General features: G+C 50.6%; 2 protein-coding genes across 3 annotated transcripts in view; one reads left to right on the top strand and one right to left on the bottom strand.

Moving 5' to 3' along the window:
* The window catches only part of LOC137318714 (zinc finger protein 229-like), a 30,638-nt gene extending 29,887 nt beyond the window's left edge, over positions 1-751 (bottom strand). For both annotated transcript variants that reach the window (XM_067981382.1, XM_067981386.1), the window contains exon 1: positions 565-751. The gene's annotated coding sequence lies outside the window, so the exon portion shown is untranslated. The remainder of the gene's footprint in view (positions 1-564) is intronic.
* Positions 44-17,078, top strand: LOC137318717 (zinc finger protein 235-like). The gene is made up of 4 exons (XM_067981391.1): positions 44-692; positions 1,563-1,683; positions 3,590-3,716; positions 14,335-17,078. The coding sequence occupies exon 4, from the start codon at positions 14,698-14,700 to the stop codon at positions 15,733-15,735; it is 1,038 nt and encodes a 345-aa protein (XP_067837492.1). The 5' UTR covers positions 44-692; positions 1,563-1,683; positions 3,590-3,716; positions 14,335-14,697; the 3' UTR covers positions 15,736-17,078.
* Positions 17,079-17,343: the final 265 nt, after the last annotated feature.

Here is a 17,343-nt window from a genome sequence, read left to right as displayed (position 1 = left end):
TCCCCGGCCTCAGGCCCCTCCCCGACTCCCAGTCCCCGGCCTCAGGCCCCTCCCCGACTCCCAGTCCCCGGCCTCAGGCCCCTCCCCGACTCCCAGTCCCCGGCCTCAGGCCCTCCCCGACTCCCAGTCCCCGGCCTCAGGCCCCTCCCCGACTCCCAGTCCCCGGCCTCAGGCCCGACTCCCAGTCCCCGGCCTCAGGCCCCTCCCCGACTCCCAGTCCCCGGCCTCAGGCCCCTCCCCGACTCCCAGTCCCCGGCCTCAGGCCCCTCCCCGACTCCCAGTCCCCGGCCTCAGGCCCGACTCCCAGTCCCCGGCCCCTCCCCGACTCCCAGTCCCCGGCCTCAGGCCCCTCCCCGACTCCCAGTCCCCGGCCTCAGGCCCCTCCCCGACTCCCAGTCCCCGGCCCGACTCCCAGTCCCCGGCCTCAGGCCCCTCCCCGACTCCCAGTCCCCGGCCTCAGGCCCCTCCCCGACTCCCAGTCCCCGGCCTCAGGCCCCTCCCCGACTCCCAGTCCCCGGCCTCAGGCCCCTCCCCGACTCCCAGTCCCCGGCCTCAGGCCCTCACCTCCTCCCCCCGCCCTGCTCCTGCCCCTCGCCGCCCTGAACCAGCTGCTGGCCGCCGGCGCCATCTCCTTCCAGCTGCCGTCCAACGCCAGGAAGTGTCTGCGGGAGGAGATCCACAAGGACAGGCTGGTGAGCGGAGAGTCCGAGCTGAGCGAACAGCCGGCCGCCCGCCCCCACCTCAAGGGGGGAGAGAGGGAGGGAGAGGGGGAGGGAGAGAGAGGGGGGGGAGAGGGGGAGGGGGGGGAGAGGGGGAGGGGGGGGAGAGGGGGGAGGAGGGGGAGCTTGTTCCCCATTCAGTCCGACCATGTCTGATTTGTATTTCACTCCATTTCCCCCCCTTGGTTCCATTCCCTTTGATCCCCTCACCCAACAAAAATCCATCAATCTCAGTTTTGAAATTTTCAATTGACCCCCGGCCTCCCCCTTTTCCGGGGGAGAGAGTTCCAGATTCCCACTCCCCTTTGTGTGGAGAAATGCTTCCTGACATCACCCCTGAACGGCCGGGCTCTAATTTTAAGATTATTCCCCCTTGTTCTGGACTCCCCCCACCAGAGGAAATAGTTTCTCTCTGTCGACCCCATCAAATCCTTTAATCATCTTAAACCCCTCGATTCGATCACCCCTTAATCTTCGACACTCGAGGGAATACAAGCCTCGTCTCTGCAACCTGTCCTCGTAATTTAACCCTTTTAGCCCCGGTATCATTCTGGTGAATCTGCACTGCACCCCCTCCGAGGCCGATATATCCTTCCTGAGGGGACGGTGCCCAGAACTGGACGCAGTGTCTCCAGATGGGGTCTGACCAGAGCTCTGTCCAGCTGTAATATAACTTCCACCTCTTTGTATTCCAGCCCTCGAGATAAAGGCCAACGTTCCATTATCCTTTTTAATGATCTTTTTGTACCTTTCCACCATTGGGAGGGTGGTGTGGGGAGGGAGCTGTGGGGGACAGTTCCGGGCTGGAGCCAGGGTGTAACCTCTCTGTTTCCCCTCCCCCAGGTGACGGACTCCTCCGGCCACATCCTGTACTCTAAGGAGGAGGCGACTAAGGGCAAATTCGCCTTCACCACTGACGACTACGACATGTTCGAGATCTGCTTCGAGAGCCGCCTGCCCCCGGGTGAGTGAGTCCGAGGGGGGGGTCCTGGGGTACGGGGAGGGCTCGGGCAGAAATAATAATAAAAGGGAAAATAGCTCACTGATAAGAAAAAGGGATGAGAACAAAGTCCAGGTCACAAATAGTGTCACAGGTAATATAAATACTTCAGGTTCATCAAAAAATACAGGAAATAATAAAATAACTGATTAAAAAATAATACAGCAGTGATGAAAAACAAGTGTGATATATTTATGAAGTGAGAAAAACAGCATCAGAACCTACGAATTAAGAGCAGGAGTCGGCCATTCGGCCCCTCTGCCATTTGATAAGATCAAGGCTGATCCGATTGTGACCTCAACCCTACTTTCCCATCTACCAACTATAACCTTTGACTCCCATGTTAATCAGGAATCGATCTAACTCAGCCTTAAAAATATTCACTGACCCGGCCTCCACCGCTCTCTGGGGAAGGGAGTTCCACAGACTCACCATCCTCTGAGAGAAAAAAATTCTCCTCATCTCCGTCTTAAATGGGAGACCATTTATTTTTAAACTGTGGTCCCCGAGTTCTAGTCTCTCCCACAAGGGGAAACATCCTCTCAGCATCTGCCCCTTCTAGTCTCCTCAGGATCTTATATGTTTCAATAAGATCACCTCTCATTCTTCTAAACTCCAGTGTGTACAGGCCCAACTTGTCCAACCTTTCCTCATAAGATAACCCCCTCATCCCAGGAATCAGTCGAGTGAACCTTCTCTGAACCGCCTCCAAAGCAATTATGTCCTTAAATAAGGAGACCAAAACTGCACACAGTATATTCTAGATGTGGTCCAGTAGGTCTGTTGCCCAAATAAGAGTTCTACACACAAGTGCAGATAGCATAAGGAATAAAACAAGTGAATCAGACAGTTAAAACAAGTATAAAAGGACTGTTCGCAACATAGCTGCCAGACTGGGCCTGCGGCAGGTGATGAGCAAACCAACACAAGGGGAAAAACCTACTTGACTTTGCCCTCACCAATCGACCTGTCACAGATGCATCTGTCCATGACAGTATTGGTAGGAGTGACCACCGCACAGTCCTCGTGGAGACGAAGTCCCGTCTTCGCACTGAGGACACCATCCAACGTGTTGTGTGGCACTACCACCGTGCTAAATGGGATAGATTCAGAACAGATCTCGCAGCTCAAAACTGGGCATCCATGAGGCGCTGTGGGCCATCAGCAGCAGCAGAATTGTATTCCAGCACAATCTGTAACCTCATGGCCCGACATTTTCCTCACTCCACCATTACCAACAAGCCAGGGGGTCAACCCTGGTTCAGTGAGGAGTGTATAAGAGCATGCCAGGAGCACCACCAGATGTATCTAAAAATGAGGTGCCAATCTGGTGAAGCGACAACTCAGGACAACATGCATGGTAAACAGTGGAAGCAACATGCTATAGACAGAGCTAAGTGATTCCACAACCAACGGATCAGATCAAAGCTCTGCAGTCCTGCCACATCCAGTTGTGAATGGTGGTGGACAATTAAACAACTAACGGGAGGAGGAGGCTCTGTAAACATCCCCATCCTCAATGATGGCAGAGTCCAGCACGTGAGTGCAAAAGACAAGGCTGAAGTGTTTGCAACCATCTTCAGCCAGAAGTGCCAAGTGGATGATCCGTCTCAGCCTCCTCCCGATATCCCCACCATCACAGAAGCCAGTCTTCAGCCAATTTGATTCACTCCACGTGATATCAAGAAACAAGATTGGGAGTGTTAAGAACCTCGTCCCTCTCGACAACTCCTCCCCTCGCCTCCAGTGCTTCAATATCCTTTCTGTAGTGTGGGTCTCTCATGTCAACAATGGATTTACTACATCTTTGTCCGATCTTACAGACCGTCTCTCTCTCTCTCTCTCTCTCTCTCTCTCTCTCCCTGCCCAGATCGCCAAGGCGGAGAAGCTGAAGCCACTTGAGGTGGAGCTGCGACGATTGGAGGATCTGTCAGAGTCGATCGTCAATGACTTTGCCGACATGAAGCAGCGAGAGGAAGAGATGAGGGACACCAATGGTAGGAGCACCCAGCACAGGCTTCAGTCTGCAACACCCACCCCTTCTCCACTTACTGCTCTCGGTCTCGGGGACCCTGTCTCGTTCCTCGGTCAGCGTCACTCACCCCTCCGAGTCAGAAGTTTGTGGGTTTTAGCTCCCTCCACCTCCCGGGACATAAGCCCCTCTCCCCTTCTCTCCCCCACAGCACGAGCCTCAGCTTCATACGGTTATCCAGTCGTCCTGTGAAAGATGCAGTGGGCTCTGCTTCAGGCACTTTGTGGCAAAGCATCCCTTGCCCCAACTGCCCTCCACTCGCCCTCGGAGTAAAGAGGGGTGGTCTAGGGCTTGGGTACCAGGGGCCAGGGGTTAAAAGGACTGCAGGACTGATCCCCAGTGTCAAAGGGACTTAGTTTTTTTTAAAAACGTACATTTATTTCGCCCCTTCCACGACCTCGGGATGTCCCAAAGGACTTTAAAGCCAGTAATGTACTATTTTGAAGTGTAGTCACTGTTGCAATTTAGGAAACGGGCAGCAAGATCCGCACAGCAAGATCCCACAAACAGCGTTGTGATAATGACCAGATAATCTGTGTTTTAGTGGCGTTGGTTGAGGGATAAATATTGGCCAGAACACCCAGGGGAGAATTCTGCTCTTCTCCCATTAGTGGCCGTGGGATCTTTTACGTCCACCTGAGAGGGGCAGGCAGGGACTCAGTTTAACGTCTCATCCGAAAGACGGCCCCTCCGACAGTGCGGCACTCCCTCAGTACTGCACTGGGAGTGTCGGCCTGGATTAGGTGCTCGAGTGTCTGGAGTGGGGCTCGAACCCACGACCTTCTGACAAGGGGGCCTTGTGGAGGCAGATAAGATTCTGCATATTTTCATTCCAAGTTTGACTGCAGGATAAGGGAACGTGTGTACAAACTGGGGCGAGTGTGGGCAGGATGGAACACCCGGAGGGGAGGCTCTCAGTGGGGTAGCGGAGGGAAAACACAGAGTCCTTTCATGGGCCGTTAGATGGGGTGCTCCATGGGCTGGAGGCCTCCACTCATCTAAACCAGGGAGTTGGAGTCAGAGGGCTGGGACCTTTCTACACCAGAGGGCAGAGTTGTGGAATAAGTTTTTGGGGAAGGACGGTATAAACGGGGTCCAGAGACAGAAGGGATCATTTGAAGCCCCTGGGATTAAAGGGACAGTGGCTGCATGGTTACAAAATTGGCTAAAGGACAGAAAGCAGAGAGTAGTGATGAACGGTTGTTTTTCAGACTGGAGGGAAATATACAGTGGTGTTCCCCAGGGGTCAGTATTAGGACCACTGCTCTTTTTGATATATATTAATGACTTGCACTTGGGTATTCAGGGTATTTCAAACTTTGCAGATGATACGAAACTCGGAAATGTAGTAAACAATGTGGAGGATAGTAACAGACTTCAGGAGGACATAGACTGGTGGAATGGGCAGACACATGGTAGATGAAATTTAATGCAGAGAAGTGGGAAGTGATATATTTTGGTAGGAAGAATGAGGAGAGGCAATATAAACTAAATGGTACAATTTTAAAGGGAATGCAGGAACAGAGAGACCTGGGGAGTGCACAGACACAAATCCTTGAAGGTGGCAAATTGAGAAGGCTGTTAAAAAAAGCATGCAGGATCCTGGGCTTTATTAATAGAGGCATAGAGTACGAAAGCAAGGAAGTTATACTAAACCTTTCTAAAACACTGGTTAGGCCTCAGCTGGAGTATTGTGTCCAATTCTGGGCACCACACTTTAGGAAGGATGTCAAGGCCTTGGAGAGGGTGCAGAGGAGATTTACTAGAATGGTACCAGGGATGAGGGACTTCAGTTATGTAGAGAAACTGGGATTGTTCTCTTTAGAGCAGAGAAGGTTACGGGGAGATTTAATAGAGGTGTTCAAAATTATGAAGAGTTTTAATAGATTACATAAGGAGAAACTATTTCCAGTGGCAGAAGGGTCGGTAACCAGAGGACACAGATTTAAGGTAATTGGCAAAAGAACCAGATGGCGATGAGGGTTTTATTTTACGCAGCGAGTTATGATCTGGAATGCGCTGCCTGAAAGGGCGGTGGAAGCAGATTTAATAATTACTTTCAAAAGGGAATTGGATAAACACTGAAAGGAAACATTTGCAGGGCTCTGGGGAAAGGGCAGGGGAGTGGGACTAATGGGACAGCTCTTTCAAAGAGCCAGCACAGGCACGATGGGCCGAGAGGCCTCCTGTGCTGTAAGATTCTCGGTGATAGGATTGACCTGTTAGAAAGGGACAGGGTGTCAGTTGTGGACAGAGTGACGCTCCCTTGAAAGGCCTGCCATGTCCCTGCTCTCACCTGAGCTGTTTAGCGAGAGTGGATCCAGGATGGGGGTTCGGGGGAGGAAGTGACCCCAGGCATCGACCAAAGGCCAGACTCGGAGCAGCAGTGACCCAGGAGCAGGGAAACGGTGCTCGGGGCAGCAAGGTGAAGGGAAGAGGGAGGGCTGCCTTCAGTGAAGTGATCTTAGTGCAGATTGAATCCACTCCTCCAACCTGTTTGATGAGCCCCTCTCTCTCTCTCTCTCTCTCCCTCCCTCCGTGCAGAGTCCACCAGTGCTCGTGTCCTGTATTTCAGCATCTTCTCCATGTGCTGCCTCGTCGGCCTGGCCACCTGGCAGGTCTTCTACCTGCGACGCTTCTTCAAAGCCAAGAAGCTCATTGAGTAACGACGATGTGTGTGTGTGTGTAAAACGTTGGCCCGTGTGTGTCTGTCTGTGCCTGGAGAGTGTTCAGTGGGTGGGGTTAATTTACAATAATGTCTCTTTATATTAAATGGGGTGCTTTTGAACATTTAAACTGTAGGTTGTGTTTTAATTCGTAGCATTGCAGTCAGTAATTGGCCCCCGGTCGGTGTTTCAGACCAGTCTGAGGGAGTCCTGGAAACAATCAGTATCCTCAGACATGCCCTGGATCAGGAGGTGGGACCAATAGTGTTCGCTGCCCTGAGCTTTCGATGATTGATTGATTGTTTTCGGAAGGTACTGGGATTAATTCCACCCGGCCCCGTTGCTCCCCAGGAGAGAGAGAGAGACAAACGTCCGAACTTCTTTGGGAAAAATCTAACGTTTGTAGAAGTTCCTCTCCAACTCATTTGCCGGTGTGATGCTGCACAGTGTCGAGTGGATTCCTGGAGGAATGCTGCAGGGAGGGAGAGTGCACTGGGGGCTGCATTTCCTTCACTGTGTTGGACTTCACCTGATGGTCATCAGGCAGAGCTGGTGACAGCCGCTCCACCCTGACCCCGCTGCACCTTGAACCTCATAGGATCGTACAGCACAGGAGGAGGCCGTTTGGCCCATCGTGCCTGTGCCGGCTCTTTGAAACAGCTCTCCAATTAGTCCCACTCCCCACTGCTCTTTCCCCGCGGTCCTGCAGATTTCTCCCCTTCAAATATTTGTCCAGTTCCCTTTTGAAAGTTATTACTCAATCTGCCTCCACCGCCCTTTCAGGCCGCGCATTCCAGATCAGAACAACTCGCTGTGTAAAGAGAGAATTCTCCTCCTCTCCCATCTGGATCTTTCGAAAATTACAGTAAATCTGTGTCCTCTGATGGAACCCTGCTCCCCTCTCACCCTCGCCCTCCCCTCGACTCCCCCGTGGGCCTGCCCCTCGATCCCCGGGCCTGCCCCTCGATTCCCCCCAGGCCTGGCCCCTCGCCCCCCCACCTTAGGCTAACATTCTGCGGGCCGCGATTATCCCCGCTATCAAACCTCGCGTCATCCGAGGGCCCCCGGTGGTCCTGCTCCCCCTGGGTGAGGCCACAGCAGCTCGACTAGTTATTTAAGGCAGGGCCGTGTCCTTGTGACAGTCAGTCCAGAATAGTTTCAGTGAGCAAAATGGGGTTCACTTTTCCCCTCTGTGTTGATCCACCAGCACCAAGTTAAATGGCTGCATCAAACACTGTGTGAGAATGTGATGTGAGGGTTCGGGACTGTTTTGACAATGAATCCGGGTGGGTAATTTGGGGCCTGTATCTGACATTGGAGACTCCAGTTTGATCAGTGCCCGTTCACAGTCTGTCCAACACCCTGATTTAAATGTGCTGCTCGTGTGAAGGTTGCCAGTCAGACCTGCTGTGTGATGCCCATCTTGACCAGGGGCTTTACGTGCTTTTAATAAGTTCCCTGCAGCGAGCAAGTGCAGCTCTCCCCGTGTCTTTCAGCACCACATGGCGTGGGCCCACTGCAGGCCCAGGGGAGGTGCGGAGCCCGAGCAGTTCGACCCTCGGAGGTTCGAGGCAGGGACAGAGTGAAACTTGGACCGTTTGGGCAGCTCAAACTTCGAAAACTCGCCTCTCCTCCTCCTGCTCCCTGCGTGAGTGGCCAGAGACTGCGGCCTCTCCCTGTCCCTGTCTAAACCATTCCAGTCTTTGGGAATCTTTACAAACTCATTCCAAGAATAAAATTAATTTTCAATTGAAAGCTGGAGTCGGGAGTGTGTTGTGTCAGAACAGGACTCGGACAGCCCGGGCAGCTCACCCGGCCCCTGCCGGGTAGGTGGGAATAGGGCTCGGACAGCCCGGGCAGCTCACCCGGCCCCTGCCGGGTAGGTGGGGACAGGGCTCGGACAGCCCGGGCAGCTCACCCGGCCCCTGCCGGGTAGGTGGGGACAGGGCTCGGACAGCCCGGGCAGCTCACCCGGCCCCTGCCGGGTAGGTGGGGACAGGACTCGGACAGCCCGGGCAGCTCACCCGGCCCCTGCCGGGTAGGTGGGGACAGGGCTCGGACAGCCCGGGCAGCTCACCCGGCCCCTGACGGGTAGGTGGGGGAGAGGAGCGGGGTTGGGGGGGAGCGGGGGGTCCTGGGCTCCCGGCACATTTCCCTTCTCCCTGAGGCCTCTCCTTGGGCCTGGGGCAGGAGGCTCGATGCCTTTCACATCCTCGCATGCTGCAGCAACAGCGACAAGTTTCCCGGGGGCCGCTGGGCTGCTGCTCGCCGGTGGAATTTCCATCAGGGGCCGGGGCCCACCGTGACTAATGGCCGCTGACCCAGGAAACTGGGTAATGACCATGGTGCGGTCAGGGGGCGATGGGCAGAATTCCCGCCCTCACCCTGTTGCCGGAAAGTCCAGGCATTGTGTGCACCGGTGACATCTCCATCCCCTGTGCTATTAACCTGGTATTCTGATTTTGGACGCCTTATAACCGCCAGGGAAAGCACAGTGCCTCCTCCTCAGCGTGGGCAACGCAGGTCTAACTGGTGCCCAGGCCTGGCACCAGTGACCTGATAGAAGCTGTTCGACCTCACGGCCCAGGAAAGGTCGGGAGAGAAAGGCAAAAGGGTCAAATTTTCTTCCCTTTCTACAAGAAACGGCGTCTCTGATAAATTATTTTAGAAAAACAAAACGGTTTATTGTTTCCAGGCACAATCTCTGTTCCTTGCGAGTCCAGGCCTGGTTTATTCCTGTCGAACCTTTACAGCCTCCGCTGCTCTTAAATTAAAGTGGCTGCTTTTTGAATTAACAGTTAATTCAAATTGAAATCATTTCTTAATTCCCACCACCGGCTCATTGAGCAGAAGTCAACTGTGAACTAACAGGAGGTGAGTGAGGACCCTGGGGATGAAAGAACTTTAAGGGGAATGTGAGACACAAAGAAACTCATTTTAATAATGTGTATTTTCAAAAAAAAATACTGAATTTATACAGAGTCCAAAATGAAACACTTCTCGTTGTAATCCAGTGCAAGTTCACATTCTGTATTTCCCATCTTTTCACACCACGATCAGTCTGAAAGCTGGATCATTAATAAACACTTTCCCTGCACTGGCCCGAGACAAAATTCAGGAATAAGAAACGAGATTCCCGAAGGCCGGGCTTAAGCACTTTGCGGAGGGTGAGAGAGAGAGAGAGAGAGAGTCACCAGAGCCGCGCTCGTCAAATCGCTCTCCGCTTTGACGGACAAGTTCTCAGTCCCAACATCACTCACAATATCGACAAGACGCCACTCGTCCATCTGATGTGACCCCCTGATAATCCCAGTCCCAACTGCTCCATGTCCGTGTGTTTCCCAAACTCGCCCAGCGTGATGCTGGAACAGGACTGGCCGTTCCTCCCTGGGAGGGGGGCAGGAGCTATTTTAAGATCGGCCTCCAGCTGCCTGCATTCCAGAGTATTGGGAATAGCGAAAAATATAACTAGTTTGTTTGGTGGGCTGTGCGTGTTTGAATCTCCAAACTGAGATACTGATAACCAGGCGCAGGTTGGATCCAAAATTGGCTCAGTGGCAGGAAGAAAAGGGTAATGATCAAGGGGTGTTTTTTTGACTGGAAGGCTGTTTCCAGTGGGGTTCCGCAGAGCTCAGTACTCGGTCCCTTGCTTTTTGTGATGTTAATGATTTGGACTTAAATGTAGGGGGCTTGATCAAGAAGTTTGCAGATGATACAAAATTGGCCGCATGGTTGATAGTGAGGAGGAAAGCTGTAGAGTGCAGGAAGATATCAATGGACTGGTCAGGTGGGCAGAAAAATGGTAAATGGAATTTAATCCGGAGAAGTGTGAGGTAATGCATTTGGGTCTGGCAAATAAGGCAAGGGAGCACACAATAAATGGGAGGATACTGAAAGGTGTAGATGAAGTGAGGGACCTTGGAATACATGTCCACAGATCCCTGAAGGTAGCAGGACAGGTCGATAAGGTGGTTAACAAGGCATATGGAATTATTTCCTTTATTAGCCACGGCATAGAATATAAGAGCAGGGAGGTTATGCTGGAACTGTATAAAACAATGGTTAGGCCCCAACTTGAGTACTGTGTACAGTTCTGGTCACCACATTACAGGAAGGGTGTAATTGCACGAGAGAGGGTGCAGGGGAGATTTACGAGGATGTTGCCAGGACTGGATAATTTTAGCTATGAAGAAAGATTGATAGGCTGGGATTGTTCTCTTTGAAACTGAGGAGGCTGAGGATTGATTTAATTGAGGTGTACAAATTTATGTGTGGCCGAGATAGAGCAGATAGGAAGGACTGATTTCCCTTCGCAGAGAGGTCAATAAACAAGGAGCAGGGCATAGATTTAAAGTGATTGGTAGAAGGATTATTGAGGAGCTGAGGAAAACATTTTTCACCCAGAGGGTGGTCGGTGTCTGGAACTCACTGCCTGAAAGGGTGATAGAGGCAGAAACCCTCAACTCATTTAAAAGGTACCTGGATATGCACCTGAAGTGCCGTGACCTACAAGGCTATGGACCAAGTGCTGGAAAGTGGGATTAGGCTGGGTGGCTCATTTTCGGCTGGCGCGGACACAATGGACTGAATGGCCTCCTTCTGTGCTGTAAATTTTCTATGATTCTATGATTCCAATTAACACTAAGCAGGGTAGTTCAGGGATCATGAGAACACTACTGAAGAAAAGTAACTGCTGGGAACCAAGCAATGTGTCCTTGTAAACCACAGATTAGGGAACTTCCAGCTTCAGTGACAGAGATGGATCACAACAGGGTATAAAATTGAGGGGATACTGATGTAAGGGGCAGTTGGGACTGGAGACACCGGAGATCAAGCTCAGGGAGTCCGTGGTTCCATCCAGAGGACTGATCTCGTCTACACGGGGGATTTGCATGTTTAGTCTGGTATGGGAGAGGAAAGAGAATTTGCTCATATATTTCTTAATGAGGTATTAAAGTTGCTGACTCTCAGACTTGTTAATTAATAAGACAATGCATTATTTAGAACCTTCCATCCCTAAGTCTCTCTGCTCCTCTACTTTTAAACTTTGACCATTTAGTTTACATTTCATCTCATTTTTCTTCCTCTCAAAATGCATCACGTCACATTTCTCTGCATTAAATTTCACCTGGCCCATTCACTAACCCGTGGACGTCACAGTGAAGTCACTGACTCCTCTTCACAGTTCCCCACGCTGCCAATTTTGGAGTCATCTCGAAATTTTCATCTTGTGTCCCACAAACCCAAGCTCAGATCATTCTCTATATTGAGGTTAGTAATGGTTCCAACACTGACCCTGGGGCACACCAATGTTTACATCCCCCCAGTCTGAAGAAAATCTATTAACCACTGCTTTCTGTTTTCTGCCCTTTCAACAACTTCCTGTACACACTGCCTCATTCCTTTTAATATGGTAAGTACTAATTTTATCAACAAGCCTCCTGTCCTGCATCTTACCAAAAAACCCTTTCACAATCAATGGACACAACATCCACTACATTTCCTTTATCAGTCGACTTGAGTTATCTCAAATGATCCATGTTGGCTGTTCTTAATTGATGTGTTTTTCTAACAAATGTTGAAATGTTTGCTCCACCTCATCTGGTTTGATCTGTTTCAAGACGCAACAGAAAGGTTGCGTTGTCTCCTGGAGTTAAAGATAAATTAGGTTTTAAAAATTATGTTTCAGACAATGAGGGACATCTGGGCTTAGACCCGCCCATTCGGTGCCGCACTCACACACTCCGATTCGTTGGAGGACCAACTCCCCCCTCACCCGCCCACACCTCCAGTCAATTTCCGCTCCTCCGATTGGTCCGGAACTCTCCTTAGTCACCAGGACGGGATTAGTGGTGAGACTGACATCCTGAGGTGCAGTTCGAAAATAAACATGAATTGAACCCGTCAGTTGCAACATTTAATAAAACGAAATTAATAAAAGATACCGTAAAAAATATTTTCTGGATTTCACCAAAATGGGGGAGCGTCTGCGCTGTGTGTTTGTGCCGGTTTAAATGGCACAAAGAGCTGGGGTTTCAGTTTATTTTATTTTCCTTGGTCCAAACGCGCTCTCCCTGCTTCCAATGTTTTTGTTTTTCGGCCTGATATTAAGATCATCAATGGCGGCTGCATCACCCAGCATGCAGCGCGGTACAGATTGTGCCCTATCCGAATCAGTGGAGCCCAGTGCGCAGGCGCAGTAGTGACTCATTTCCGGTCAGTGTGTCCTGAACATGCGCGGCCAGTCGAGGCTGCGGGAGGAGCGCGTTCGGTGCAGGTCAGAGGATCGGAGCAAGAGGCTCAATAAACCCCGGGGCCCGGGTCCGGGCTCAGGCCCAGGCTCAGGCTTTACAAACCCCGAGTGCGGCCCCAGACCCGAATATAAAACAGTGAACATTATCCCCCCCTCACTACCCGCCGGGAAATGAAGGGGAAATGGGGATCGGTCAGGGAGCGTCTGTAAATGAAGGGGAAATGGGGATCGGTCAGGGAGCGTCTGTAAATGAAGGGGAAATGGTGATCAGTCAGGGAGCGTCTGTAAATGAAGGAGAAATGGTGATCGGTCAGGGAGCGTCTGTAAATGAAGGGGAAATGGGGATCGGTCAGGGAGCGTCTGTAAATGAAGGGGAAATGGTGATCAGTCAGGGAGCGTCTGTAAATGAAGGAGAAATGGTGATCGGTCAGGGAGCGTCTGTAAATGAAGGAGAAATGGTGATCGGTCAGGAAGCGTCTGTAAATGAAGGGGAAATGGTGATCAGTCAGGGAGCGTCTGTAAATGAAGGAGAAATGGTGATCGGTCAGGGAGCGTCTGTAAATGAAGGGGAAATGGTGATCAGTCAGGGAGCGTCTGTAAATGAAGGAGAAATGGTGATCGGTCAGGGAGCGTCTGTAAATGAAGGAGAAATGGTGATCGGTCAGGAAGCGTCTGTAAATGAAGGGGAAATGGGGATCGGTCAGGGAGCGTCTGTAAATGAAGGAGAAATGGTGATCGGTCAGGGAGCGTCTGTAAATGAAGGGGAAATGGGGATCGGTCAGGGAGCGTCTGTAAATGAAGGAGAAATGTGATTGGTCAGGGAGCATCTGTAAATGAAGGAGAAATGGTGATCGGTCAGGGAGCGTCTGTAAAAGGAGAAGAAATGGTGATGGGTCAGTGATCGTCTGTTAATGAAGGAGAAATGGTGATCTCTATATCTTTATTCATCCAGGGAGCTCTAGCTTTGGATGCTGTTCCTTTCCTCCTCGTGGGAATCTGTCCACTCTGTACCCAAACCCACTCCTCCTTGAAGGCCTCCCACTGTTCAATTACTGTTCTGCCTGCCAATTTTTGATTCCAATCCACCTGGACAAGATCCCTTTTTAACTCACTGGAATTAGCCCTCCTCCAGTTCAGAATTTTCACATTTGACTGTCCCCTGTCCTTTTCCATAACTGTTCTAAACCTAATGAGATTATGATCACTGCTGCCCCACTGAAACATGCTCCACCTGCCCCACTTCATTCTCCACACAGAGCCCACTGCTGCACTCACACTCACTCTCACACTCACATTTACTCTCTCACACTCACTCTCTCACACTCACTCTCTCACACTCACATTCACTCTCACACTCACATTCACTCTCATTCTCACTCACTCTCTCACATTCACTCACACTCTCATTCACTCTCTCACTCTCGCATTCACTCTCGCACTCACTCTCTCGCACTCTCTCTCACCCTTTCACTCATGGTTTAGGGCCACTGAAAGATGATGCAATGGGTTTGGATTTCAGCACAGGGAAGAGGGAGAGTGTGTGGGATGGGGATTTGCAGCTTTAAGGCACAAGAGTGGAAAGAATGTTCCGTAGAAGCTAGAATTGTCTGTTCTGAATTTCTATCCTGTACTTACAGTGATGACTTTTATAAACTCCTTTATAGGGTATTAGAAGGGGAGGATTAGCAGAGGGAAACTCAAACCAAACAGCACGTCAAGATCTGACAGAGTCACTCGATTCATCAGGACCTGAATATCATCGGCCTTTGAATGTGGAAGGAGAAATGTTTGTCTGTTCTATCTGTGGGAGAAGATTTCAAACATCAGTGTGAGTGGAAAAGCACCGAGACACACACACCCGAGTGAGAGTGTTCCAGTGCACTGACTGTGGAAAGAGCTTTAACCAGTTACACAGCCAGAAAAAACACTGCACCATTCACAGCGGGGAGAAACCGTACACGTGTTCTCTGTGTGGACGAGGCTTCAACTGATCGTCCAACCTGGAGAAACACAAGGACACCCGGACCATGGAGAAACCGTGGAAATGTGGGGACTGTGGGAAGGGATTCAATTACCCATCCAGGCTGGAAACTCATCGACGCAGTCACACTGGGGAGAGGCCGTTCACCTGCTCCGTGTGTGGGAAGGGATTCACTATTTCATCCGACCTGCTGAAACACCAGCGAGTTCACACTGGCGAGAGGCCGTTCTCCTGCTCCGTGTGTAAGAAGAGATTCACTCAGTCATCCACCCTGCTGGCACACCAGCGAGTTCACACTGGGGAGAGGCCTTTTAAATGTTCTGACTGTGAGAAGAGGTTTAAAAGCAAAATTGAACTGCTGACACACCAACGCACTCACACTGGGGAGAGACCGTTCATCTGCTCCGTGTGTGGGAAGAGATTCACTTGGTCATCACACCTGCTGTCACACCAGCGAGTTCACTCCGATGAGAGACCTTTTAAATGCTCTGACTGTGGGAAGAGCTTTAAAGGCAGAAATGAGCTGCTGAGACATCAACGCAGTGACACCGGGGAGAGGCCGTTCACCTGCTCCGTGTGCGGAAAGAGATTCACACTGTCATCCACCCTGCTGGCACACCAGCGAGTTCACACTGGGGAGAGGCCGTTCACCTGCTCAGTGTGTAAGAAGAGATTCACTCATTCATCCTCCCTGCTGAAACATCAACTTGTTCACACTGATGGGAGACCTTTTAAATGTTCTGACTGTGAGAGGAGCTTTAAAAGCAAAATTGAACTGCTGCAACACCAACGCACTCACACTGGGGAGAGACCGTTCATCTGCTCTGTCTGTAAGAAGAGATTTACTCGGTCATCCCACCTGCTGATACACCAGCGAGTTCACACTGGGGAGAGGCCGTTCTCCTGCTCCGTGTGTGGGAAGAAATTCACTCATTCTTCCACCCTGCTAACACACCAGCGAGTTCACTCCGATGAGAGACCTTTTAAATGTTCTGACTGTGAGAAGAGGTTTAAAAGCAAAAGGAATCTGCTGACACACCAACGCACTCACACTGGGGAGAGGCCGCTCACCTGCTCCGTGTGAGGGAAGGGATTCACTATTTCATCCAAACTGCTGACACACCAACTTGTTCACACTGGGGAGAGACCTTTTTAATGTTCTGACTGCACGAAGAGCTCTAAATACAGATACAAATTGTGAAGACATCGACACACTCACGCCAGGGAGAGGCCGTTCACCTGCTCCCTGTGTAAGAAGAGATTTACTCGGTCATCACACCTGCTGAGACACCAGCGAGTTCACTCTGATAAGAGACCTCTGAAATGTTCTGACTGTGAGAAGGGCTTTAAAACAAATGATCTGAAACACCAACACACTGACACTGGGGAGAGACTGTTCACCTGCTCCGTGTGTGGGAAGGGATTCACTCAGTCATCACATGTGCTGAGACACCAGCGAGTTCACAAGTGACTGCAGGGGTTGGATTCTGCAGTTAATCCCATCCAGGACTGAACTATGGTGTTTAGAGTCAGGAAGAACAACGTGTAAGGATTAACCCATTAACAGATAGAATTTAGTATAATTATAATCAATATTAGAAGTGGAACAAAATGTACTGTGAATCTATGTATCTATAAATGTAAACTGTACTGTGTATTAATATAGAATGAACCATGTAACGTGTGTTCAATAAGAAAGTGCTGGTGGGCCGAGAAGGATGCATGATGGTTATTATAGTCAAGTTTGCAGTTAAAACTAAAAGGATGCTGACAACAGTAAAGTGGGAATTAACAGACCTAAGGGAGGAATGTGCTGTAATAGCATAATGTCTAAAAGACATGTAGATAAAGGGACTGAAGGTTCATTAAATCAAGGAGTCACTCAGGCTCAGGCCTCTCTATCTCGAGCCTCCACAAGCCAGTGAGCAGAAGTCTGTTTATACAAACGGTTCTGTGAAGGCTGGCAATGTAAACTCTAAATAAGGTTCTGTTAAGTCTGTAACAAGAAGGCACGGATGGTACCAGGAGTTCTGCTTGGAATGTAACTTCTGAAGGTTGAGAGACATGAATAATGGTCAGGCTGAGAGATGTGGATGTGAGAGTGAACTGCTCATAAACTGAAAAAGGGAATAAGAAGAGACCTCAAAAGCTGAGGAAGGCGCACAAGATTCTGGCAAGGAAGAAGAGAACTTTTCAGTCAACAGATCACAGCAAGAGAGAGAGAGAGAGACCGCACCGTAGTCACTTGGAGGGATAGAGAGAGAGAGAGAGAGAGACCGCACTGTAGTCACTTGGAGGGATAGAGAGAGAGACCGCACCGTAGTCACTTGGAGGGATAGAGAGAGAGACCGCACCGTAGTCACTTGGAGGGACAGAGAGAGAGAGAGAGAGAGACCGCACCGTAGTCACTTGGAGGGATAGAGAGAGAGAGAGAGAGAGAGACCGCACCGTAGTCACTTGGAGGGATAGAGAGAGAGAGACCGCACCGTAGTCACTTGGAGGGATAGAGAGAGAGAGAGAGAGAGACCGCACCGTAGTCACTTGGAGGGATAGAGAGAGAGAGAGAGAGAGAGACCGCACCGTAGTCACTTGGAGGGACACTCCCGAGGTTTCAAGGAACACTCACTATTTCTCTTTGTTAAGTATCACCTTTTTGCTCTAATTGTGATGTGATTAATAAATCGGTTTTGCC

Source organism: Heptranchias perlo, unplaced genomic scaffold (genome assembly GCF_035084215.1).
Source record: "Heptranchias perlo isolate sHepPer1 unplaced genomic scaffold, sHepPer1.hap1 HAP1_SCAFFOLD_715, whole genome shotgun sequence".
NCBI lineage: Eukaryota > Metazoa > Chordata > Chondrichthyes > Hexanchiformes > Hexanchidae > Heptranchias > Heptranchias perlo.
This window is presented reverse-complemented; position numbering and strand designations above follow the sequence as displayed.